General features: G+C 43.7%; 1 protein-coding gene across 1 annotated transcript in view; it reads left to right on the forward strand.

Annotated features, from left to right (window-relative positions):
- Window positions 1-6,374: 6,374 nt before the first annotated feature.
- Window positions 6,375-26,936, forward strand: part of PIWIL2 (piwi like RNA-mediated gene silencing 2) — a 1,312,150-nt gene continuing 1,291,588 nt past the window's right edge. The window contains exon 1 of the mRNA XM_053719412.1: window positions 6,375-6,397. Coding sequence (XP_053575387.1) covers window positions 6,375-6,397 — 23 coding nt within the window. The remainder of the gene's footprint in view (window positions 6,398-26,936) is intronic.

Raw genomic sequence — 26,936 nt, forward strand, 5'->3', positions numbered from 1 at the left:
ATTCATCCTTGTGGGATATTAAACTCCTGCTAACAGGAAGTGGCAAAGAGAACCACAGCATAGCTGTCTATATAGCTCCTCCCTTAGCTCCACCCCCCAGTCATTTGACCGAAGGTACAGGAAGAAAAAGGAGAAACTAAAAGGTGCAGAGGTGACTGAAGTTTAAAACCAAAAAATATAATCTGTCTTAAAATGACAGGGTGGGCCGTGGAATCGTCGTACCATAGAAGAAATGAATTTATCAGGTAAGCATAAATGCACTTTTCTTCTATAAGGTACGACGAGTCCACAGATTCATCCTTTACTTGTGGGATACAATACCAAAGCTACAGGACACGGATGAATGGGAGGGACAAGACAGATGGTTAAAAAGAAGGCACCACTGCTTGAAGAACTTTTCTCCTAAAAATAGCCTCCTCCTGAGTCCACAAACCCTGTGCTTTCAGGGAATTCCAGACTGCACCCCATCCCAATAGGCTGGCGTCCGTCGTCACTATGACCCACGCTGACCTGCGGAAACACATTCCCTGGGATAGATGATCCTGTGACAACCCCCAAAGAAAAAAGTCTCTGGTTTCCTGATCCAGATTTATCTGTGGAGATAAATCTGCATAATCCCTATTCCACTGTCTGAGCATGCAGTTGCAGTGGTCTGAGATGCAAGCGAGCAAACAGAACTATGTCCATTGCCGCTACCATTTGTCTGATTACCTCCATACACTGAGCCACTGACGGCCCAGGAATGGAATGAAGTGCTCGGCAGGTGGTTAAAATCTTTGATTTCCTGACCTCCGTCAGAAAAATTTTCATGTCCACCTAATCTATCAGAGTTCCCAGGAATGGAACTCTTGTGAGAGGGATAAGAACTCTTTTTTACGTTCACCTTCCACCCGTGAGATCTTAGAAAAGCCAACACGATGTGCGTGTGAGACTAGGCTAGTTGGTAAGTCGACGCCTGAATTATGATATCGTCCAGATAAGGCGCCACTGCTATGCCCCGCTGCCTTAGAACCACCAGAAGGGACCCTAGCACCTTTGTGAAAATTCTGTGAGCTGTCTCCAACCCGAAGGGAAGATCCACAAACTGGTAATGCTTGTCCAGAAAGGCGAACCTGAGGAACTGGTGATGATCTTTGTGGATAGGGATGTGCAGATATGCATCCTTTAAGTCCACGGTTGTCATATATTGACCCTCCTGGATCATTGGTAAAATAGTCCGAATGGTCTCCATTTTGGAAGATGGGACTCTGAGGAATTTGTTTAGGATCTTGAGATCTAAAATTGGTCTGAAGGTTCCCTCTTTTTTAAGAACCACAAACAGATTGGAGTAAAACCCCTGCCCCTGTTCTGCTTTCGGAACTGGGCGGATCACTCCCATGGTATATAGGTCTTCTACACAGCTTAGGGATGCCTCTCTTTTTGTCTGGTTTGCAGACAATTGAGAAAGATGGAATCTCCCCCTTGGAGGAGAATCTTTGAAATCTAGAAGATACCCCTGGGTTACGATTTCCAAAGCCCAGGAGTCCTGAACGTCTCTTGCCCAAGCCTGAGCAAAGAGAGAATGTCTGCCCCCTACTAGATCCGGTCCCGGATCGGGGGCTACCCCTTCATGCTGTCTTGGTGGCAGCAGCGGGCTTCTTGGCCTGTTTACCTTTGTTCCAAATCTGGTTAGGTCTCCAGAATGACTTGGATTGCAGCAGGGGAAGAGGTAGAGGGACCACCTTTGAAGTTTCGAAAGGAACAAAATTTTTTTTGTTTAGTCCTCATCTTATTTGTCTTATCCTGAGGAAGGGCATGGCCTTTCCCTCCAGTGATGTCTGAAATGATCTCTTTCAGTTCAGGCCCTAAAAGGGTCTTACCTTTGAAAGGGATGGCTAAAAGCTTAGATTTTGATGATACATCAGTAGACCAGGACTTAAGCCATAACGCTCTACGCGCTAAAATGGCAAAACCTGACTTCTTTGCCGCTAATTTAGCCAGTTGAAAAGCGGCATCTATAATGAAAGAATTAGCTAGCTTGAGAGCCCTAATTCTATCCAGAATATCATCTAATGGGGTCTCAACCTGAACAGCCTCCTCCAGAGCCTCGAACCAAAAAGCATCTGCAGTAGTAGGAACAATGCATGCTATAGGTTGCAGAAGAAAACCCTGATGAACAAATATTTTCTTTAGGAGACCCTCTAATTTTTTATCCATAGGATCTTTGAAAGCACAACTGTCCTCAATAGGTATAGTTGTACGCTTAGACAGGGTAGAAATAGCTCCCTCCACCTTAGGGACCGTCTGCCACGAGTCCCGCATGGTGTCTGATATGGGAAACATTTTCTTAAAAGTAGGAGGGGGAACAAACGGAATACCTGGTCTATCCCACTCCTTAGTAACAATGTCCGAAATCCTCTTAGGGACCGGAAAAACATCAGTGTAGGCAGGAACCTCTAGAAATCTGTCCATTTTACACAATTTCTCTGGAACTACAATAGTGTCACAATCATCCAGAGTCGCTAAAACCTCCCTGAGCAACTAGTTTAAATTTAAAAGCCGTCATATCTGAGTCTGTCTAATGGAACATCTTTCCTGAATCAGAAATCTCTCCCTTTAGACAGCAAATCCCTCACCCCCAACTCAGAACATCGTGAGGGTACATCGGATATGGCTAATAAAGCGTCAGAGGGCTCAGCATTTACTCTCACACCAGACCTACTGCGCTTCCCCTGCAACCCAGGCAGCTTAGATAAAACCTCTGTGAGGGTGAGGGACTTCCGGTGGGCGGGCGAAGTGAGAGGACGCAAGGAAAGGAGCTCCTAATACAACGCTCCCAGACCTGACCTTTCACCACCAAAATTAGCCCATTACCAGCCGATATCCTTGGCAGAAGCAGAGAGGCTGCCGGACTTGAATCGGCAAGGAATTTTACAGAAAATTTCCTCACGGTTGAAGGCGCAGACAGTTGAAGAGGAAAGCAGCGGCAGATGCCGCCAAGGCGAGGGCACTCTCCATACCACTCGAGCCAGCGCTACAACAGATTAAGCCTAAAATAAAGCCCACCAGATTGTGGACGACACGACAGAGGAGAAGTGAGTTCCTTGTCTGCAGTACCGGCACTGGAGGGTGAGATAGTCTAAGGTGGGAAACCGCCATTTTAACTTGCTAACAGTGACGCACTGAGATCCAGCGTAAGTGCAGAGAACTCTGGATAGCCCCAAAGATTAAAGGGATAGTGTGTGTGAAAGACCCAAAAGACATTATAACACAGCAGGGGGCAGACGCCCGTGCTAGTGGCGATCCACACAGACAGCAAAGGCAAGGAACTGGGGACAGAGTACCGATTAGGAAAAAGACACCTCACAGCAGAATTGGGCAGCACAGTCCCCAAGCGCAGGTCCTGCACAGACATAATAAACTCTATACCCTCAATACATAAACCTGCGGAAGGTGCATAGAAGATCTGCACATATCCATTGGCAGAGAGGGTATACACAAGCGGACATAAAGCTCACTATCACGTCCCTACATAGATCCGAATAGACAAATTGAACTGACAATAACAAACTGCTATAAAGGACATCTCCTTGGGTTGTAGGGAGGTACGTAGGCGAGGCAGAGTTCACATAAAGGCCTCATTACTACATTATCACGCCCTTATCAACATCAGGGGTGAGAGCGATATACACACTCTGAGACCTTTTTGGGAACTATTTGAGAAACTGACAACTGCCACAAACATGCAGTGCTAAAACACAAAGATCCCTATACCCCCACTCACCCATCATACTCCTGATCCTTTAAAAGTTTTGGCTGTACCGGGCCTGGCAAATCTAAAGCTACATATCTTGGTAAAATAACAAGTTTATACTAACCAAATACAGGGAGTGCAGAATTATTAGGCAAGTTGTATTTTTGAGGATTAATTTTATTATTGAACAACAACCATGTTCTCAATGAACCCAAAAAACTCATTAATATCAAAGCTGAATAGTTTTGGAAGTAGTTTTTAGTTTGTTTTTAGTTATAGCTATTTTAGGGGGATATCTGTGTGTGCAGGTGACTATTACTGTGCATAATTATTAGGCAACAAAAAACAAATATATACCCATTTCAATTATTTATTTTTACCAGTGAAACCAATATAACATCTCAACATTCACAAATATACATTTCTGACATTCAAAAACAAAACAAAAACAAATCAGTGACCAATATAGCCACCTTTCTTTGCAAGGACACTCAAAAGCCTGCCATCCATGGATTCTGTCAGTATTTTGATCTGTTCACCATCAACATTGCATGCAGCAGCAACCACTGCCTCCCAGACACTGTTCAGAGAGGTGTACTGTTTACCCTCCTTGTAAATCTCACATTTGATGATGGACCACAGGTTCTCAATGGGGTTCAGATCAGGTGAACAAGGAGGCCATGTCATTAGATTTTCTTCTTTTATACCCTTTCTTGCCAGCCACGCTGTGGAGTACTTGGACGCGTGTGATGGAGCATTGTCCTGCATGAAAATCATGTTTTTCTTGAAGGATGCAGACTTCTTCCTGTACCACTGCTTGAAGAAGGTGTCTTCCAGAAACTGGCAGGACTGGGAGTTGAGCTTGACTCCATCCTCAACCCGAAAAGGCCCCACAAGCTCATCTTTGATGATGCCAGCCCAAACCAGTACTCCACCTCCACCTTGCTGGCGTCTGAGTCGGACTGGAGCTCTCTGCCCTTTACCAATCCAGCCACGGGCCCATCAAGACTCACTCTCATTTCATCAGTCCATAAAACCTTAGAAAAATCAGTCTTGAGATATTTCTTGTCCCAGTCTTGACGTTTCAGCTTGTGTGTCTTGTTCAGTGGTGGTCGTCTTTCAGCCTTTCTTACCTTGGCCATGTCTCTGAGTATTGCACACCTTGTGCTTTTGGGCACTCCAGTGATGTTGCAGCTCTGAAATATGGCCAAACTGGTGGCAAGTGGCATCTTGGCAGCTGCACGCTTGACTTTTCTCAGTTCATGGGCAGTTATTTTGCGCCTTGGTTTTTCCACACGCTTCTTGTGACCCTGTTGACTATTTTGAATGAAACGCTTGATTGTTCGATGATCACGCTTCAGAAGCTTTGCAATTTTAAGAGTGCTGCATCCCTCTGCAAGATATCTCACTATTTTTGACTTTTCTGAGACTGTCAAGTCCTTCTTTTGACCCATTTTGCCAAAGGAAAGGAAGTTGCCTAATAATTATGCACACCTGGTGTTGATGTCATTAGACCACACCCCTTCTCATTACAGAGATGCACATCACCTAATATGCTTAATTGGTAGTAGGCTTTCGAGCCTATACAGCTTGGAGTAAGACAACATGCATAAAGAGGATGATGTGGTCAAAATACTCATTTGCCTAATAATTCTGCACTCCCTGTACAGTTGGTATCCTCAGCTGTCAATACCTTAGCCCTGTATGCAAAAGTATTATAATTCCTACATTAAAAAAACGGACGCTATGGCCGGTAAGAAAAAAAATGCAGACAAGAAGAAAAACCAGGCAGAGGCTCAGCAGGCCGCAGAGCTGGCAGAAGATACATCTCATAACGTGCTGATGGACACACACCCGATTGTCACACAAATCTCTGCACTGTTTTTGCCAAAGATTGATCAGCTTCAGTCGGGGATGGATTCCCTCAAAGAGGAGGTCAAAACCTTTAATGGCAGATTGACAAGGGTAGAGCAAAAGGTTGCGGAAGGGGAATCAAGACATAGAGAAACAGAATCCCAAGTCAACTTCTTACAGCAGCAAAATGAAAGGCTGTTTGCAAAAATCGATGATCTGGAAAACAGGTTGCGCAGAAATAACCTTAGATTGGTGGGGGTCCCGGAGTCGCTGCCAGGCCCACAGCTGGTGGAATTTGCAGAGAACACCCTTCCCAACCTGTTAAACATCCCTAAAGAATCTCTGCCATGCACAGTAGAAAGAGCCCAGAGAGTCGGAGACCAACGAAGACAAGAAGAAGATAATCAACCACCGCGCCAAGTGATGGTGAAATATCTTAATTTCAGAGATAAAATAACAATACTACAGGCATATAGAAAGGCGACCCCACTGGAGTATGAGGGAAGAAGAATCCTGATATTTCAGGACTATTCAGCAACTGTAGCAGCTAAAAGAAGAGAATTCACACCATTTTGCAAGCAACTCAATGAACAGGGCAGAACTGCGGCCTTGTTGTTCCCAGCGAGACTGAGATTACATACAGAGAAAGGCCAACTCAACTCAAAATACATCTTCAAAGAGAAAGAGAAAAGCAACGCAGAATAAACGAAGAGGAAGCAGTACCATGAACCAGAGACCCGGTTAGGTCCGGGCATGCCAGATGTAATGGTTGTCTGCAGATATAACCATGGACACTTGTATCCTTGCAAAGTGAGGGGGGGGGGATTATTACTAAATAAAGGTTGCATAGTATTATCCACTTAAACCCTAAAGTGGGAGACAGTTTAAAGTTTTCAGGTTAAAAATTGAAACGTTTATATGCATGGTAAGACTGTATTCTTGTTATTTGTTCATGGGTTTCTAAGCTCTGTTATTTCAAGTATTGATTACCTGTATGTACTAGAGATAGAAAGCATAGGGGTAGCAAGGCAAGCGAGACAGAGATTATAAGGGCTTGAGGGAGTCTAGACGCTATTAGCTGTGTACCTTAGAGTTGGAGGAAGGAGGGAGGGAATAGGTATTAACCAAAAGTTACAAAGTTATAGTTCAGGAGTTTGCTGACTCTATCTTTGTTGCTACCTGTTTGCATAATTTTTGTGACCTGTTTGCTGTCTGTTTCACACATTAACTTACTGTTTGTGCTAGAAAAAGGGCAGAGTCGTTTCTCCTCTGGGTGCCACTAGGGGGGGAAGGGAGCTACAGTCCTCCGGAACTACAACGTCAGAGAACCCTGGACATAAGGACCTATACTGTAAGGTACCGCACACACAACACACTGGTCAGGATCTCTACCTGAAATACACGTTAAACCTATAGGGCACTCTGACACTTTAGATTAAGATGAAACTGACTACATGGAATGTGGGAGGGATCACATCCCCAATGTAGAGAAAAACTATCCTTAGACAACTGAACATTAAAAGAACAGACATTGCCATACTAGAGGAAACACATCTCTCTCAGAAAGAGCACCAGAAACTCAAACAGGGATGGGTAGGGGAAGTTTTATATACCCCGTACGAGGGGAAGAGAGCCAGAGGGGTAGCAATACTTTTCAGAAAGGGCTTGGACTATTCTGTACTACAATCTGTCACAGACACGGAGGGGAGATATATCATAGTGGACATCAGAATTGGAGGCACACGGATGATTCTGTGTGGGGTATACGGACCACACACGGAAAAGAAAGCATTCCTGACTGGACTCCAGACCAAACTTCTACAGTTTTCAGATCTCCCCATTGTAGTGGGAGGTGACTATAACATTGCACCATATACACCAGCAGACAGATTCCATAATCCACAACAGCCAATAAGACAAACAGTACGAGAGCAGGGCTCAAAAGGGGAAACACGCTTACTAAAAGTTTTTAGGAATGCACTCTCCCTAACAGATGTATGGAGGGATAGGAATCCGGAAGCCAAGGAGTACATTTGTCTGCACCCAGCTACAACAACACTGTCGCGAATAGACTACTTCCTAGTTTCTAACTCTATGTCCACGCATAACGGACATCAAGATAGACCCGATAACTATATCTGACCATGCCCCAGTTAACTTACACATAGAAACTAACCCACCTCGTAGGCAGGCGAATAGATGGAGATTTCCGGTGCACCTCTTTCATGATCTTAACTTGCGAAAATACTTAGTTGGTGAGTGGTTAGCTTATAGGGAATTAAACGCGCAGCACATCACTGATATATCTCTATTTTGGGAGTCTGCAAAGGCAGTTCTGAGGGGGGTGATCACAGCATATACGGCAAAGTTGCAGAAATCTCGAAGAATCAAAGGGGAACTGCTCTTGCGCCAGCTCCTGAACGTTAAAAATCGGTATTTGAGGTGCCCCACAGAACAAAACAGGGTCAAATATAGAGAAGTAAAAAGCCTTAGAGACACATACCTCACACAGACATCAGTCACAGCTCAGAATCGCTCCCAGGCAAAATATTATATATACGGGAATCGTACAGGGAAGCTATTGGCCAGGATTACCAAGTTAGATATTAAACCAAACACCATTGTAGCCATCAAAGGAAGGAAAGGTTACTTACATCAGAAGAGGAAATACAGAGAGCATTCCAGGATTATTATTCGAACCTATATAACTCCCAAAGAATAGATTCAGATGCTAAGGAAAAGTTTTGGAGTGACTTGACACTCACACAGCTAGATGAGGAACACCAGCAGAAATTTAACGCCAAGATTCAGCCCTCAGAGATTGCAAGGGTAATAGACACACTCCCACTTGAGAAAGCCTCGGGAACAGATGGGTTGCCCGGGAAGTTCTACAAAATGATTAAAGAAGAAACGGTTGACACACTGGCCTTGTTATTTAATGCCATTCTAGAAGGGAGAGCTAACTTATCCAATAGATTCACAGAAGCCAACATCACAGTTCTCCCCAAGCCAGATAGAGATCCACTTCTAACCCAGTCTTATAGGCCGATATCCCTTCTTAATTCGGACTACAAAATTTTAACCAAACTTCTAGCAAATTGATTAGCGGCACTAATCCCCCTGTTAGTTCATGAAGACCAAACCAGTTTCGTGAAGGGTAGGTCAGCGGTTAAAAATATGAGGAAACTTCAGCTACTACTTGCACACTTCTGGAAACTGGGAGGGGGAAAAACACAGCATGATAGGGAAGAGGCCTGTCTGATTCTAGTAGACGCCGAGAAGGCATTCGATAAAATTTTATGGGACCATTTATTTACCACTATGGAGAGATTTGGGATACAGGGAGCCTTTATGAAAGCCATCAAAACAATTTATAGCAATGCCCAAGCGGCAGTCCTGGTAAATGGATCGCCTTCCAAAATGTTTAACCTCAAGAGAGGCACAAGGCAGGGATGCCCTCTCTCCCCGCTCCTCTTTGACCTTGCATTAGAACCCCTGGCTATTAGAATAAGAAAGGAAACGGAGGGCTTAGAGATAAATGGGGAGGTTCAACATCTGTCACTATTTGCGGATGATATGCTGCTATACACAAGAGATCCCAGAAGAAACATTCCCACTATAACTAGGATCATTGCAGACTTCAGTAAAATCTCAGGATATCAGATAAAGAAAGACAAGTCTGAGCTTCTCTGGCTATCTAATAATAACCCGGATCTACCCCTAGAGGACAATTTCAAAGTAATCACACATGCCTTTAAATACCTAGGAATCACATTGACTAGAGACCCAACTCAATGGTATGGGGTCAATTTTAAACCCCTACTGAAAGAATTGAAACAAATGCTAATAAACTGGAGTACACTACCAATAACTCTGTCAGGAAGAATAGGACTAATCAAAATGATTTTGTTCCCCAAATTACTCTACACCCTACAGATGCCCCGGAGCTTCTACACAAGCATGACCTAAAAATACTAAATAGAGACATTATGCACTTTGTATGGAGGGGGAAAATGCACAGACTAAGCTATCAAAAATTGACAGGCAGACCGGAGATGGGAGGTTTGGGACTGCCGAATATTGAGTTCTACAACTGGGCAGCAGGGGTCAAATATGTAATGGACTGGCTGACGGATAGGGAACACTTCACTAATGGCAAACTAGAGACAGCTCACTTCAAACCGTGGTCACTCAAGATGTTACCACACATGACTCGCACTCAGGTGGAATCTATTCTGGGAGGGGAAACATTATTCAGTGGCCCGATAAAGGCGTGGAGAAAGGTTTGTAGGGTCTTAGAAGTCTCACCAAATCACACTGTCTTCCTGCCACTGAGGCGCAATCCAGATTTCCCAGCAGGATTCACTACGAAACCCTAAACAATGGGACACATGGGGAGTGACAAGCATTAAACAAATTCTCACAACAGAGGGCACAGCAGTTCGCACATTTGCAGAACTGCAAAGAGAGTATGGTATCCCTAATAAGCACCATTTTGCATATCTGCAGGTGAGGCATTACGTACAAACCCTATTAAGATCAGGGAAATTGCCAGACACTAATTGTGACATATATCAATTACTAACTCTGACAAGGGGGGGACTGACCTCTATATCATACACCTATAAAACTTTGCAAAAACGACCGAACAAAGCTAACTTAACACACATTACGAAAACATGGACTGAACTATTGGGGCAGGGTGTCCCAGACAGCTGTATTGAACAAAGCTTCGTAAAAGTAAGAGAAGCCATCCTGTCAAATGAGATTAGAGAATCACACACCAAACTGATCCACAATGCATATATTACGCCAAAACTATTTCTCAAGTGGAAATATGACACAACAGGTCTGTGCCCAAAATGCTCCAATGACAACCCAAACATTATACATATGATATGGCAATGTCCACAACTTACAAAATTCTGGTGCATGACGCAGAGGTGGTTGGAGAGACATACTGGGGAAAGAATCAGATTTACACCCGAAATGGTGATATTTTTATATACACAGACAGGGCATAAAAAACACGGGCGTACATATACAATGTTATACTGCATGCTAGGAGACTTATTCTACAACAGTGGCTGGCTCAGGCCCCCCCGCACTTAGCACAACTCAAAGAAGCCTTAAGACGACAGATGACTTATGAACAAATAGACACTCAGGGAGACATAACACAGAGAACGAAGAAGTTTATGACTAAATGGGAACCATTCATTAGATCACTAGATATTCACCACCAAAGACAAATCATTTACCCGTTCAAAGACTCGGACTATATACTAAATGCACAAATGAGGGGACAATGGAATATCTTTGCCCAGAGAGGGGGAGAACAGTTGACATAGGGCCCAGTTCTGAGAGGGAAGTTCCTCTGGGCGGCACCCGGGGGGAGAGCTGATGAATTAGAAGCTGAGAAATAGATAAATCAGTGAGGCTGAGATTGATGGCAATAGGAGTAGAATATTACCCAGATGCTACTCAGTGTAAACATAACATACATGGTAGGGGATGAGGGAGAGTGGAACAGGAAAGGTTCGAGTGAGGATATGGAGATTGTGGAGAGGGGATTGAAAAAGTAAAATCCATTGTGGTGGAGGGGACGAGTCATGTTCACATATTGTATTTCAATGTTTTTCTGTATCTTGTTATTTGTTGATTTGTCGCTGTAAGCCACACTGGTATAAATAAAGTATTTAAAAAATAAAAAAAAAACCTCTGTGAGGGTAGTATTCATAACTTCGGCCATATCTTGCAGGGTGAAAGAATTAGACGCACTATAAGTACTTGACGTCGCTTGTGCGAGTGTTAATGGTTGTGACACTCGGGGAGAATTAGATGGCATAACCTGATTCCCTTCTGACTGAGAATCATCATGCAACATACTTTTAGTAGCTAAAATATGTTCTTTGCAATTTATTGACCTTTCAGTGCATAAGGGACACATTCTAAGTGGGGGTTCCACAATGGCTTCTAAACATATTGAACAATGACTTTCCTTTATGTCAGACATGTTGAACAGGCTAGTAATGACTTCAAACAAGCTTGAAAAACACTTTATTTAGTGAAAAAACAACAATCTTAAAAATACGGTACTGCGCCTTTAAGAGAAAAAAAGCATACACGTTCTGCAACACTGCTTTAAAATGCACCAAACTTTCCAAATTTTTGATAGCAGACTCAATTTGTGTAGTTAAGATTGCCCCACAAGAATTTAAAAAATGTAACTCCTTAATGTGCAACCCGGATTGAAATCAGGCCTAAATCCAAATTAAACACCCCCAGCACCTCGCCACAGCCCTGCTGTGGCGCCTACCTGCCCTCAGGGATTGTAAATATGGGGTTAAAGCTTTGATTTGGCCCAAAACATCCACAAGGGCCCTCAGGAGTTGGAGCTTGCTGCTTGCTGAGGGAAAACTGCGCATCTGAGGCGTGAAAATAGGCCCCTCCCATCTCACTCGATGTCTCTACAGCCTCAAAGAACCGCACCAGAGCGGTTTTAAACTAGCCATGTGGGTTCTGAGACCCAAATAATAAGCCAAGTGTACCCTCAATAAAGTTACCCAAAAAAACATTATTGCCCACAAAACGTTTAAAGCACTCACAGTTCATAAAACGTTTGCCCACAAACATTCAAAAACTCTGTGTCAACCATTTTTTGATTAGCCCCTTATGCAAGCTTAGTAATGCCTTTCTGTAGCTCTTAGGATTACTGCTTACCCTTACCCTCATGGGGATACCGTCAGTCTTTCTGAAATACACAGTCTCTCCAGAAAAAATGACTGAACATACCTCACTGCTATATAGCATGAAAACGTTCCTCACACTGAAGTTTCTTGTACTCCTCAGCCTCTGTGGGAACTGCACTGGATCTTAGTTACAAATGCTAAGATCATCATCCTCCAGGCAGAAGTCTTCATCCATCTGCTGCCTGAGAGTAAATAGTACACACCGGTACCATTTAAATAAAACAAAACTCTTGCTTGAACAAATTAAAAACTAATATTTTATCACCTCTTTCACTTTACCCTTCCTAGTACTTAGAGTAGGCAAAGAGAATGACTGGGGGGTGGAGCTAAGGGAGGAGCTATATAGACAGCTCTGCTGTGGTGCTCTTTGCCACTTCCGGTTAGCAGGAGGATAATATCCCACAAGTAAAGGATGAATCCGTGGACTTGTCGTACCTTATAGAAGAAATTGTTTTTGTCAACAAATAAAGTATTTACCAACTGTTGAGGTTATTACTACTTTGTTCAACATGTCCGACATTGAGGAAACTCATTGCTCTATGTGTTTAGAAGCCATTGTGGATCCCCTTCTTACATTGTGTACCTCTTGTACTGATAGAACCTTACACTGTAAGGAACATATTTTAGGAAATGAAAGTATGTCTAAGGATGATTCTCAGTCTGAAGAGAATCAGGATATGCCATGTAATTTTCCTCAAGTGTCCCAACCTTTAACACCCACACAAGTGACACCTAGTACATCTTGTGCGTCTAATTCTTTTACTTTGCAAGATATGGCTGCAGTTATGTCAACTACTCTCACTGAGGTATTATCTAAACTGCCAGGTTTGCAGGGTAAACGCAGTAGGCCAGGTATTAACGTAAATACTGAACCCTCTGATGCTTTAGTAGCCATTATCGATGTACACTCACAATGCTCTGAATTGGGGGTTAGGGAATTATTGTCTGAGTGAGAAATTTCAGATTCAGAGAATATGTTACCTCAGACAGATATGGACTTAGCGTCCTTTAAATTTAAACTTGAACATCTTCGCCTGTTACTCAGGGAGGTCCTAGCGACTCTGGATGATTGTGAACCTATTACAATTCCTCCAGAAAAATTGTGTAAGATGGATAAATATCTAGAAGTTCCTACTTACACTGATGTTTTTCCGGTTCCCAAAAGAATTTCGTAAATTGTTGGAAAGGAATGGGATAGACCAGGCATACCGTTCTCTCCCTCCGAATTTTAAGAAAATGTTTCCCATATCAGACTCCATCATGGACTCTTGGCAAACGGTCCCTAAAGTGGAGGGAGCAATATCTACTCTAGCTAAGCGTACAACTATACCTATTGAGGACAGTTGTGCTTTCAAAGACCCTATGGATAAAAAAATAGAGGGTCTTCTAAAGAAATTATTTATTCACCAGGGTTTCTTGTTACAACCTGCTGCCTGCATTGTTCCAGTTACTACATCGGCGGCTTTCTGGTTTGACGCCCTTGAGGAGTCTCTGAAGGTAGAGACGCCCCTAGACGACATTTTGGACAGAATAAAAGCTCTCAAACTAGCTAATTCTTTTATCACAGATGCTGTTTTTCAGATTACTAAATTAGCAGCAAAAAATGCAGGCTTTGCCATATTGGCGCGCAGAGCGCTATGGTTAAAATCGTGGTCTGCTGATGTATCATCAAAGCCTTAACCGTTAACTATTCCTTTCAAGGGTAAGACCCTGTTCGGCCCTGAATTGAAGGAAATCATTGCTGACATTACTGGAGGTAAAGGCCACGCCCTACCTCAAGACAAACCTCTTAGGATGAGGGGTAAACAAAATAATTTGCGTTCCTTTCGAAATTTCTGATTAGTACCCTGTGCTTCCCCTTCCACCAATAAGCAGGAATTAAATTTTGCTCAATCCAAGTCTGTCTGGAAACCTAATCAGACCTGGAATAAGGGTAAACAAGCCAAAAAGCCAGCTGCTGCTACCAAGACAGCATGAAGGGGCAGCCCCCGATCTGGGACTGGATCTAGTAGGGGGCAGACTTTCTCTCTTTGCTCAGGCTTGAGCAAGGGATGTGCAAGATCCCTGGGTATTAGAAATTGTGACCCGGGGTATCAACTGGAATTCAAAAATTTTCCCCCAAGAGGGAGATTTCATCTTTCACGTTTGTCTGTAGACCAGACAAAATGAGAGGCGGTCTTACACTGTGTAAAAGACCTCTATTCCATGGGAGTAATTTGTCCAGTTCCAAAACTGTTACAGGGACAGGGGTTTTACTCAAACCTTTTCATGGTTCCCAAAAAAGAGGGAACTTTCAGACCTATTTTGCATTTAAAGTGTCTAAACAAATTTCTCAGGGTCCCATTGTTCAAGATGGAGACTATACGAACAATCTTACCAATGATCCAGGAGGGTCAATACATGACCACTGTGGACCTAAAGGATGCGTACCTTCACATTCCTATCCACAAGGATCATCATCAGTTTCTAAGGTTTGACTTTCTGGACAAGCATTATCAGTTCGTGGCCCTCCCCTTCGGGCTGGCCATAGCTCCCAGAATCTTCTCAAAGGTGCTAGGGTCCCTTCTAGCGGTTCTCAGGCCGCGGGGCATAGCAGTGGCGCCCTATCTGGACAATATTTTGATTCAGGCGTCAACTTATCATCTGACCAAATCTCACACGGACATCGTGTTATCATTTCTATGAACTCACGGTTGGAAAGTGAATATAGAAAAGAGTTCACTTGTTCCACAAACAAGAGTTCCATTCTTGGGAACTCTGATAGACTCGGTAGACATGAAAATTTTTCTGACGGAGGTCAGAAAATCAAAAATTCTAAATACTCGCCGAGCTCTTCAGTCCATTCCTCGGCCATCAGTGGCGCAGTGTATGGAGGTCATTGGATTCATGGTAGCAGCTATTGACATTGTTCCGTTTGCTCGCTTTCATTTCAGGCCACTGCAACTGTGCATGCTCAGACAGTGGAATGGGGATTATGCAAATTTATCTCCTCAGATAAATCTGGATCAAGAGACCAGAAACTCTCTTCTGTGGTGATTGTCACAGGATCATCTATCCCAAGGGATGTGCTTCCGCAGGTCATCATGGGTTATAGTGACAACTGTCGCCAGCCTCTTAGGCTGGGGTGCAGTCTGGAATTCCCTGAAAGCTCAGGGAACTTGGACTCCGACGGAGTCTCAATTACCAATCAATATTCTGGAACTGAGAGCAATATTCAATGCGCTTCAGGCGTGGCCTCACATGGCACTGACCAAATTCATAAGATTCCAGTCGGACAATATCACGACTTTAGCATATATCAATCATCAGGGGGGAACAAGGAGTTCTCTTGCGATGATAGAGGATTCAAAGATAATCCGATGGGCAAAGAATCCCTCTTGCCATCTATCAGCGATCTATATCCCAGGAGTAGAGAACTGGGAAGCCTTTTCATCCGAGGGAGTGGGAACTCCATCCAGAGGTGTTCGCATCATTGATCTGTCAATGGGGCACACCAGAATTGGATCTGATGGCATCTCGTCAGAATGCCAAACTTCATTGCTATGGATCTAGGTCAATGAATCCCCAAGCTGTCCTGATAGATGCTCTAGCGTCTAGCAGTACCTTGGTCGTTCAACCTGGCTTATGTGTTTCCACCATTTTCTCTCCTACCTCGTCTGATTGCAAGAATCAAACAGGAGAGAGCTTCAGTAATTCTAATAGCGCCTGATCTAGTGGACATGTCGTCTCTGCCACCGTGGAAACTGCCATTGAGACAGGACCTTCTCATTCAAGGTCCATTCCAACATCCAAATCTAAATTTCTCTTGTTAAGTGTATCCAGTCCACGGATCATCCATTACTTGTGGGATATTCTCGTTCCCAACCGGAACTTGCAAGAGGATCACCCACAGCAGAGTTTCTTTATAGCTCCTCCCCTCACTGCCATATCCAGTCATTCTCTTGCAACTCTCAACAAAGATGGAGGTAGTAAGAGGAAAGTGGTGTATTATAGTTAGTTTTTTAACTTCAATGAAAAGTTTGTTATTTTTAAATGGTACCGGAGTGTACTATTTTACCTCATTCAGCATTAGAAGAAGAATCTGCCTGCGGTTTCTATGATCTTAGCAGAAGTAACTAAGATCCACTGCCGTTCTCACATATTCTGAGGAGTGAGGTAACTTCAGAGGGGGAATGGCGTGCAGGTTATCCTGCAATAAGGTATGTGCAGTTAACATATTTCTAGGGATGGAATTTGCTAGAAAAATGCTGCTGACACCGGATTAATGTAAGTTAAGCCTAAATACAGTGATTTAATAGCGACTGGTATCAGGCTTATTACCAGAGATACATACTCTTATAAAAGTGCAATACAAAACGTTTGCTGGCATGTTTAATCGTTTTTATATATGCTTGGTGATAAAACTTGATAAGTGATAAATATTGGGGCCTAGTTTTTTCTCTTGTTAAGTGTAGTCAGTCCACGGGTCATCCATTACTTATGGGATTATATCTCTTCCCCAACAGGAAGTTGCAAGAGGATCACCCAAGCAGATCTGCTATATAGCTCCTCCCCTCACATGTCATACCCAGTCATTCTCTTGCAACCTAACTAAAGATAGGTCGTTGTGAGAGGTCTGTGGTGTTTTTAAACTTCGTTTATTTCTTCAATCAAAAGTTTGTTATTTTAAATGGCACCGGAGTGTGCTGTTTGTTTCTCAGGCAGTATTAGAAGAAGAATCTGCCTGCGTTTTCTATGATCTTAGCAGACGTAACTAAGATCCACTGGCTGTTCTCGCACATTCTGAGGAGTGAGGTAACTTCAGAAAAGGGGAATAGCATGCAGGGCCCCCCTGCAAACGAGGTATGTGCAGTAAATTATTTTTCTAAGCAATGGAATTGACTGAGAAAATACTGCTGATACCAATGTAATGTAAGTTCAACCTTAAATGCAGTGGTAGCGACTGGTATTAGGCTGATGAGTGTGTGTACACTGAAGTATTTTTTTCTAGGGAATGGAATTTGACTCAGAAAATACTGTTAATACTGAAGTAATGTATGAGCCTTAACTGCAGTAACAGCGACTGGTAGCAGGCTTATTAATAACACTTCATAACTTTTAAAATGTATGTTCAAAACGTTTACTGGCATGTTAATCGTTTTTTGTGAGGTACTTGGTGATAAAACTTATTGGGGCATGATTTTTACCACATGGCTAACTTTTGTTTCTGCATAGAAACAGTTAACTGAGCTTTCCCACTGTTGTAATATGAGTGGGAGGGGCCTATTTTAGCGCTTTTTTGCGCAGTAAAATTTCAGTCACAATCTTCCTACTACTAACATTTGGTTGCTATAACTAATTTGGTTCATTGTTATTTCAACTGTGACAGCTTTTTGTGCTTCTTAAAGGCGCAGTAGCGTTTTTTATATTGCTTGTAAATTTAGTTGAAAGTATTTTCCAAGCTTGCTAGTCTCATTGCTAGTCTGTTTAAACATGTCTGACACAGATGAATCTCTTTGTTCACTATGTTTGAAGGCCTATGTGGAGCCCCATAGAAATTTGTGTACTAAATGCATTGATGTCACTTTAAATAAAAGTCAATCTTTACATGTAAAGAAATTATCACCAGACAACGAGGGGGAAGTTATGCCGACTAACTCTCCTCACGTGTCAGTACCTTCGCCTCCCGCTCAGGAGGTGCGTGATATTGTGGCGCCAAGTACATCAGGGCGGCCCATACAAATCACTTTGCAAGACATGGCTACTGTTATGACAGAAGTGTTATCTAAATTGCCAGAATTAAGAGGCAAGCACGATTGCTTTGGGTTAAAGACAGAGCGCGCTGATGATGGGAGAGCCATGTCCGATACTGCGTCACAATTTGCAGAACATGAGGACGGAGAGCTTCATTCTGTGGGTGACGGATCTGATCCAGGGAGACTGGATTCAGAGATTTCTAATTTTAAATTTAAGCTTGAGAACCTCCGCGTATTGCTAGGGGAGGTATTAGCGGCTCTGAATGATTGTAACACGGTTGCAATTCCAGAGAAATTATGTAGGCTGGATAGATACTATGCGGTACCGGTGTGTACTGACGTTTTTCCTATACCTAAGAGGCTTACAGAAATTATTAGCAAGGAGTGGGATAGACCCGGTGTGCCCTTTCCCCCCCCCTCCTATATTTAGGAAAATGTTTCCAATAGACGCCACCACACGGGACTTATGGCAGACGGTCCCTAAGGTGGAGGGAGCAGTTTCTACTTTGGCTAAGCGTACCACTATTCCGGTGGAGGATAGTTGTACCTTTTCAGATCCAATGGATAAAAAATTAGAAGGTTACCTTAAGAAAATGTTTGTTCAACAAGGTTTTATCTTACAGCCCCTTGCATGCATTGCGCCTGTCACTGCTGCGGCGGCATTCTGGTTTGAGTCTCTGGAAGAGGCCATTCGCACAGCTCCATTGGATGAAATTATGAACAAGCTTAAAGCACTTAAGCTAACTAACCCATTTGTTTCTGATGCCGTCGTACATTTAACCAAACTTACGGCTAAGAACTCCGGATTCGCCACCCAAGTGCGCAGAGCGCTATGGCTTAAATCCTGGTCAGCTGACATGACTTCTAAATCTAAATTGCTTAATATTTCTTTCAAAGGGCAGACCTTATTCGGGCCCGGCTTGAAAGAAATTATCGCTGACATTACGGGAGGTAAGGGCCATGCTCTGCCTCAGGACAGGGCCAAATCAAAGGCCAAACAGTCTAATTTTCGTGCCTTTCGTAACCTCAAGGCAGGAGCAGCATCAACTTCCTCCGCTCCAAAACAGGAAGGAGCTGTTGCTCGTTGCAGACAGGGCTGGAAAACTAACCAGTCCTGGAACAAGGGCAAGCAGGCCAGAAAACCTGCTGCTGCCCCTAAGACAGCATGAAGAGAGGGCCCCCTATCCGGAAACGGATCTAGTAGGGGGCAGACTTTCTCTCTTTGCCCAGGTTTGGGCAAGAGATGTCTAGGATCCCTGGGCGTTGGAGATCATATCTCAGGGATATCTTCTGGACTTCAAAGTTTCTCCTCCACAAGGGAGATTTCATCTTTCAAGGTTATCAGCAAACCAAATAAAGAAAGAGGCGTTTCTACGCTGTGTACAAGACCTCTTACTAATGGGGGTGATCCACCCAGTTCCGCGGACGGAACATGGGCAAGGATTCTATTCAAATCTATTTGTGGTTCCCAAAAAAGAGGGAACCTTCAGACCAATCTTGGACTTAAAAATCCTAAACAAATTCCTAAGAGTTCCATCATTCAAAATGGAAACTATTCGGACCATCCTACCCATGATCCAAGAGGGTCAGTACATGACCACAGCGGACTTAAAGGATGCCTACCTTCACATACCGATTCACAAGGATCATTATCGGTACCTAAGATTTGCCTTCCTAGACAGGCATTACCAGTTTGTAGCTCTTCCCTTCGGGTTAGCTACGGCTCCAAGAATCTTTACAAAGGTTCTGGGCTCACTTCTGGCGGTACTAAGACCGCGAGGCATAGCGGTGGCTCCGTACCTAGATGACATTCTGATACAAGCGTCAAGTTTTCAAACTGCCAAGTCTCATACAGAGATAGTTCTGGCATTTCTGAGGTTGCATGGGTGGAAGGTGAACGTGGAAAAGAGTTCTCTATTACCACTTACAAGGGTTCCCTTCCTAGGGACTCTTATAGATTCTGTAGAGATGAGAATTTACCTGACGGAGGCCAGGTTATCAAAACTTCTAAATGCTTGCCGTGCCCTTCATTCCATTCCACACCCGTCAGTAGCTCAGTGCATGGAAGTAATCGGCTTAATGGTAGCGGCAGTCAGTGGAATGGGGATTACTCAGATTTGTCCCCTCGGCTAAATCTGGATCAAGAGACCAGAGAATCTCTTCTATGGTGGCTTTCTCGGCCCCATCTGTCCAAGGGGATGACCTTTCGCAGGCCAGATTGGACGATTGTAACAACAAACGCCAGCCTTCTAGGTTGGGGCGCATTCTGGAATTCCCTGAAGGCTCAGGGATCGTGGACTCAGGAGGAGACACTCCTCCCAATAAATGTTCTGGAGTTAAGAGCAATATTCAATGCTCTTCTAGCTTGGCCTCAGTTAGCAACTCTGAGGTTCATCAGATTTCAGTCGGACAACATCACGACTGTGGCTTACATCAACCATCAAGGGGGAACCAGGAGTTCCCTAGCGATGTTGGAAGTCTCAAAGATAATTCGCTGGGCAGAGTCTCACTCTTGCCACCTGTCAGCGATCTACATCCCAGGCGTGGAGAACTGGGAGGCGGATTTTCTAAGTCGCCAGATTTTTCATCCGGGGGAGTGGGAACTTCATCCGGAGGTCTTCGCCCAACTGATTCATCGTTGGGGCAAACCAGATCTGGATCTCATGGCGTCTCGCCAGAACGCCAAGCTTCCGTGTTACGGATCCAGGTCCAGGGACCCGGGAGCGGTGCTGATAGATGCTCTGACAGCCCCTTGGGTCTTCAACATGGCTTATGTGTTTCCACCATTTCCGATGCTTCCTCGACTGATTGCCAAGATCAAACAGGAGAGAGCATCAGTGATTCTGATAGCGCCTGCGTGGCCACGCAGGACCTGGTATGCAGACCTAGTGGACATGTCGTCCTGTCCACCATGGTCTCTGCCTCTGAGGCAGGACCTTCTAATTCAGGGTCCTTTCAACCATCCAAATCTAATTTCTCTGAGGCTGACTGCATGGAGATTTAACGCTTGATTCTATCAAAGCGTGGCTTCTCGGAGTCGGTTATTGATACCTTAATACAGGCTAGGAAACCTGTTACCAGAAGAATTTACCATAAGATATGGCGTAAATATTTATATTGGTGCGAATCCAAGAGTTACTCATGGAGTAAGGTTAGGATTCCTAGGATATTGTCTTTTCTACAAGAGGGTTTAGAAAAGGGCTTATCCGCTAGTTCGTTAAAGGGACAGATTTCTGCTCTGTCTATTCTTCTACACAAGCGTCTGGTAGAAGTTCCAGACGTTCAGGCTTTGGCTAGGATTAAGCCTGTGTTTAAGACTGTTGCTCCGCCGTGGAGCTTAAACTTAGTTCTTAACGTTCTGCAAGGCGTTCCATTTGAACCCCTTCATTCCATTGATATCAAGCTGTTATCTTGTAAAGTTCTGTTTTTGATGGCTATTTCCTCGGCTCGAAGAGTCTCTGAGTTATCTGCCTTACATTGTGATTCTCCTTATCTGATTTTTCATTCAGACAAAGTAGTTCTGCGTACTAAACCTGTGTTCTTACCTAAGTTAGTTTCTAACAGGAAAATCAATCAAGAGATTGTTGTTCCATCTTTGTGTCCTAACCCTTCTTCAAAGAAGGAACAACTTTTACATAATCTGGACGTAGTCCGTGCCCTGAAGTTCTATTTGCAGGCAACTAAAGATTTTCGTCAGACTTCTTCCCTGTTTGTTGTTTACTCGGGACAGAGGAGAGGTCAAAAGGCTTCGGCTACCTCTCTCTCCTTTTGGCTTTGTAGCATAATACATTTAGCCTATGAGACAGCAGCCTCCTGAAAGAATTACAGCTCATTCTACTAGAGCTGTGGCTTCCACCTGGGCCTTTAAAAATGAGGCCTCTGTTGAACAGATTTGCAAGGCTGCAACTTGGTCTTCACTTCACACTTTTTCAAAATTTTACAAATTTGACACTTTTGCTTCTTCGGAGGCTATTTTTGGGAGAAAGGTACTTCAGGCAGTGGTTCCCTCCGTTTAAAGTTCCTGCCTTGTCCCTCCCTTCATCCGTGTACTTTAGCTTTGGTATTGGTATCCCATAAGTAATGGATGACCCGTGGACTGACTACACTTAACAAGAGAAAACATAATTTATGCTTACCTGATAAATTTATTTATCTTGTAGTGTAGTCAGTCCACGGCCCGCCCTGTCTTTTAAGACAGTTCTAAATTTTAATTAAACTTCAGTCACCACTGCACCCTATGGTTTCTCCTTTCTCGTCTTGTTTCGGTCGAATGACTGGATATGACATGTGAGGGGAGGAGCTATATAGCAGATCTGCTTGGGTGATCCTCTTGCAACTTCCTGTTGGGGAAGAGATATAATCCCATAAGTAATGGATGACCCGTGGACTGACTACCCTACAAGAGAAATAAATTTATCAGGTAAGCATAAATTATGTTTTTTCCACATGGCTGGCTTGATTTTTGCCTAGAAACAGTTTCCTGAGGCTTTTCACTGTTGTAATATGAGTGGGAGGGGCCTATTTTAGCGCTTTTCTGCGCAGCTAAAATTACAGACAGAGACATTCAGCTTCCCTCTGCATGATACAGGACATCTCTGAAGGGCTCAAAAGGCTTCAAAAGTCGTGTTTGAGGAGGGTAACAACCACAGTAGACCTGTGGCTGTTGTTGTGACTAGTTTTAAAAACGTTTTTTTCATTTATTATTCCGTTTTTGGTATTAAGGGGTTAATCATCCATTTGCAAGTGGGTGCAATGCTCTGTTAACTTGTTACATACACTGTAAAAATTTCGTTAGTGTAACTGCCTTTTCTCTTGTTAAGTGTGTTCAGTCCACGTGTCATCCATTACTTATGGGATATATTCTCCTTCCCAACAGGAAGTTGCAAGAGGATCACCCAAGCAGAGCTGCTATATAGCTCCTCCCCTCACATGTCATATCCAGTCATTCTCTTGCAAGTCTCAACAAAGGAGGTTGTGAGAGGAGATAGGAGTTTTTTACTTAATTATTCTTCAATCAAAAGTTTATTATTTTAAAATGGCACCGGAGTGTGCTGTTTTTTCTCTCAGGCAGTATTTAGAAGAAGGAAATCTGCCTGCGTTTTCTATGATCTTAGCAGACGTAACTAAGATCCACTGGCTGTTCTCGCACATTCTGAGGAGTGGGGTAACTTCAGAAAAGGGAATAGCATGCGGGCTCCACCGCAAATGAGGTATGTGCAGTATAATATTTTCTAGGAATGGAATGGACTACGAAAACACTGCTTTTACCCATATGATGTAAGTACAGCCTTTAATGCAGTAGTAGCGACTGGTATCAGGCTGATAAATGTATGCGCAGTTGAGTTATTTTCTAGGGACTAGAATTTGACTGAGAAAATACTGTTAATACCGAAATAAATGTATGAGCCTTAACTGCAGTAGAAGCGACTGGTAGCAGGCTTAGTGATAACTTTGCATAACACTGGAAAAGTTGTTTTTAAAACGTTTACTGGCATGTTATTCGTTTTGTGAGGTACTTTGGTGATAAATCTTTTTGGGCATGATTTTTTTCCATATGGCTAACGTTTATTTCTGCATAGAAACCGTTGTAACAGGTCTCCCACTGTTGTAATATAAGTGGGAGGGGCCTTTTTTTTAGCGCCTTGTTGCGCAGTTAAAATTCTAGCACAGTCTTCCTGCTTCTTCCTCCTTGATCCAGGACGTCTCCAGAGAGCTCAGGGGTCTTAAAAATTCATTTTTGAGGGAGGTAATCAGTCACAGCAGACCTGTGACAGTGTGTTTGACTGTGATAAAAGCGTTAAATCTGAAATTGATTATCCGTTTTTTTTTTGTTTTGTTTTTTGGGTATTGAGGGGTTAATCATCCGTTTGCTAGTGGGTGCAATCCTCTGCTAAATTCATACATTTACTGTTAAATTTGTTGGCTATAACTGAATTAGTTCATTGTTATTTCAACTGTGTCATTTTTGTTTTTTTTGTTTTGTGTTTTTAAAAGCGCTGCAGCGTTTTTTTTCTATTGCTTGTAAATTTATTGAAAGATTTTTTCCAAGCTTGCTAGCCTTCATTGCTAGTCTGTTAAACATGTCTGATACAGATGATGATCTACTTGTTCATTATGTTTAAAAGCCAATGTGGAGCCCAATAGAAATATGTGTACCAATTGTATTGATGTTACTTTAAATAAAAGTCAGTCTTTACTGGTAAAGAAATTATCACCAGACAACGAGGGTGAAGTTATGCCGCCTAACTCTCCTCACGTGTCAGTACCTTCGCCTCCCGCTCAGGAGGTGCGTGAGATTGTGGCGCCAAGTACATCAAGGCCCTTACAAATCACTTTGCATGATATGGCTAATGTTATGAAAGAAGTATTATCAAATTTGCCTGAGTTAAGAGGCAAGCGAGATAGCTCTGGGTTAAGGACAGAGCGCGCCGATGATACGAGAGCCATGTCCAATACTTTGTCACAATTTGCAGAACATGAGGACGGAGAGCTTCATTCTGTGGGTGACGGATCTGATCCGGGGAGACCGGATTCAGAAATTTCAAATTTTAAATTTTTAAATTTATGCTTGAGAACCTCCGTGTATTGCTAGGGGAGGTGTTAGCGGCTCTGAATGATTGCGACACGGTTGCAATCCCAGAGAAATTATGTAGGCTGGATAAATACTATGCGGTGCCTGTGTGTACTGACGTTTTTCCTATACCTAAAAGGCTTACAGAGATTATTAGCAAGGAGTGGGATAGACCAGGTGTGCCCTTTTCCCCTCCTCCGATATTTAGAAAAATGTTTCCAATAGACGCCACCACACGAGACTTATGGCAGACGGTCCCTAAGGTGGAGGGAGCAGTTTCTACTTTAGCCAAGCGTACCACTATCCCGGTGGAGGATAGCTGTGCTTTCTCAGATCCAATGGATAAAAAATTAGAAGGTTACCTTAAGAAAATGTTTGTTCAACAAGGTTTTATATTACAGCCCCTTGCATGCATTGCGCCCGTCACTGCTGCAGCGGCATTCTGGTTTGAGTCTCTGGAAGAGGCTATTCGCACAGCACCATTGGATGAGATTATGAGCAAGTTTAGAGCCCTTAAGCTAGCTAATGCATTTATTTCGGATGCCGTTGTGCATTTAACCAAACTAACGGCTAAGAACTCCGGATTCGCCATCCAGGGGGGTGGGGGGCAGACTTTCTCTCTTCGCCCAGGCTTGGGCAAGAGATGTCCAGGATCCCTGGGCGTTGGAGATCATATCTCAGGGATACCTTCTGGACTTCAAGACTTCTCCTCCACAAGCGAGATTTCATCTGTCAAGGTTATCAACAAACCTAATAAAGAGAGAGGCATTTCTACGATGTGTACAAGACCTCTTAGTAATGGGAGTGATCCACCCAGTTCCGCGGACGGAACAAAGGCAAGGTTTTTACTCAAATCTGTTTGTGGTTCCCAAAAAAGAGGGAACGTTCAGACCAATCTTAGACCTAAAGATCTTAAACAAGTTCCTAAGGGTTCCATCGTTCAAATTGGAAACTATTCGAACCATCCTACCCATGATCCAAGAGGGTCAGTATATGACCACAGTGGACTTAAAGGATGCCTACCTTCACATACCGATTCACAAAGATCATTATCGGTACCTAAGGTTTGCTTTTCTAGACAGGCATTACCAGTTTGTAGCTCTTCCCTTCGGGTTAGCTACGGCCCCGAGAATTTTTACAAAGGTTCTGGGCTCGCTTCTGGCGGTACTAAGACCGCGAGGCATAGCGGTGGCTCCGTACCTAGATGACATTCTGATACAAGCGTCAAGTTTTCAAAATGCAAAGTCTCATACGGAGATAGTTCTAGCATTTCTGAGGTCGCATGGGTGGAAGGTAAACATGGAAAAGAGTTCTCTGTTACCACTCACAAGGGTTCCCTTCCTAGGGACTCTTATAGATTCTGTAGAGATGAAGATTTACCTGACGGAGTCCAGGTTATCAAAAATCCTAAATGCTTGCCGTGTCCTTCATTCCACTCCAAGCCCATCAGTAGCTCAGTGCATGGAAGTAATCGGCTTAATGGTCGCGGCAATGGACATAGTGCCATTTGCGCGCCTGCATCTCAGACCGCTGCAACTATGCATGCTAAGTCAGTGGAATGGGGATTACTCAGATCTGTCCCCTTTACTAAATCTGGACCAGGAGGCCAGAGACTCTCTTCTCTGGTGGTTGTCAAGGGTTCATCTGTCCAAAGGAATGACTTTTCGCAAACCAGATTGGACGATTGTAACAACAGATGCCAGCCTACTAGGCTGGGGCGCAGTCTGGAACTCCCTGAAGGCTCAGGGATCGTGGACTCAGGAGGAGAAACTCCTCCCAATAAACATTCTGGAATTAAGAGCAATATTCAATGCTCTTCTAGCAACACTGAGGTTCATCAGATTTCAGTCGGACAAAGTCACGACTGTGGCTTACATCAATCATCAAGGGGGAACCAGGAGTTCCCTAGCGATGTTGGAAGTCTCGAAGATAATTCGCTGGGCAGAGTCTCACTCTTGTCACCTGTCAGTGATCTACATCCCAGGCGTGGAGAAGTGGGAGGCAGACTTTCTAAGTCGCCAGACCTTTCATCCGGGGGAGTGGGAACTTCACCCGGAGGTATTTGCTCAACTGATTCTTCGTTGGGGCGAACCGGAGCTGGATCTCATGGCTTCTCGCCAGAACGCCAAGCTTCCTTGTTACGGATGCAGGTCCAGGGACCCGGGAGCGGTGCTGGTAGATGCACTAGCAGCCCCTTGGGTTTTCAACATGGCTTATGTGTTTCCACCTTTTCCGTTGCTACCTCGACTGATTGCCAGGATCAAACAGGAGAGAGCATCAGTGATTCTGAT

This window comes from Bombina bombina, chromosome 6, assembly GCF_027579735.1.
Source record: "Bombina bombina isolate aBomBom1 chromosome 6, aBomBom1.pri, whole genome shotgun sequence".
Lineage (NCBI taxonomy): Eukaryota > Metazoa > Chordata > Amphibia > Anura > Bombinatoridae > Bombina > Bombina bombina.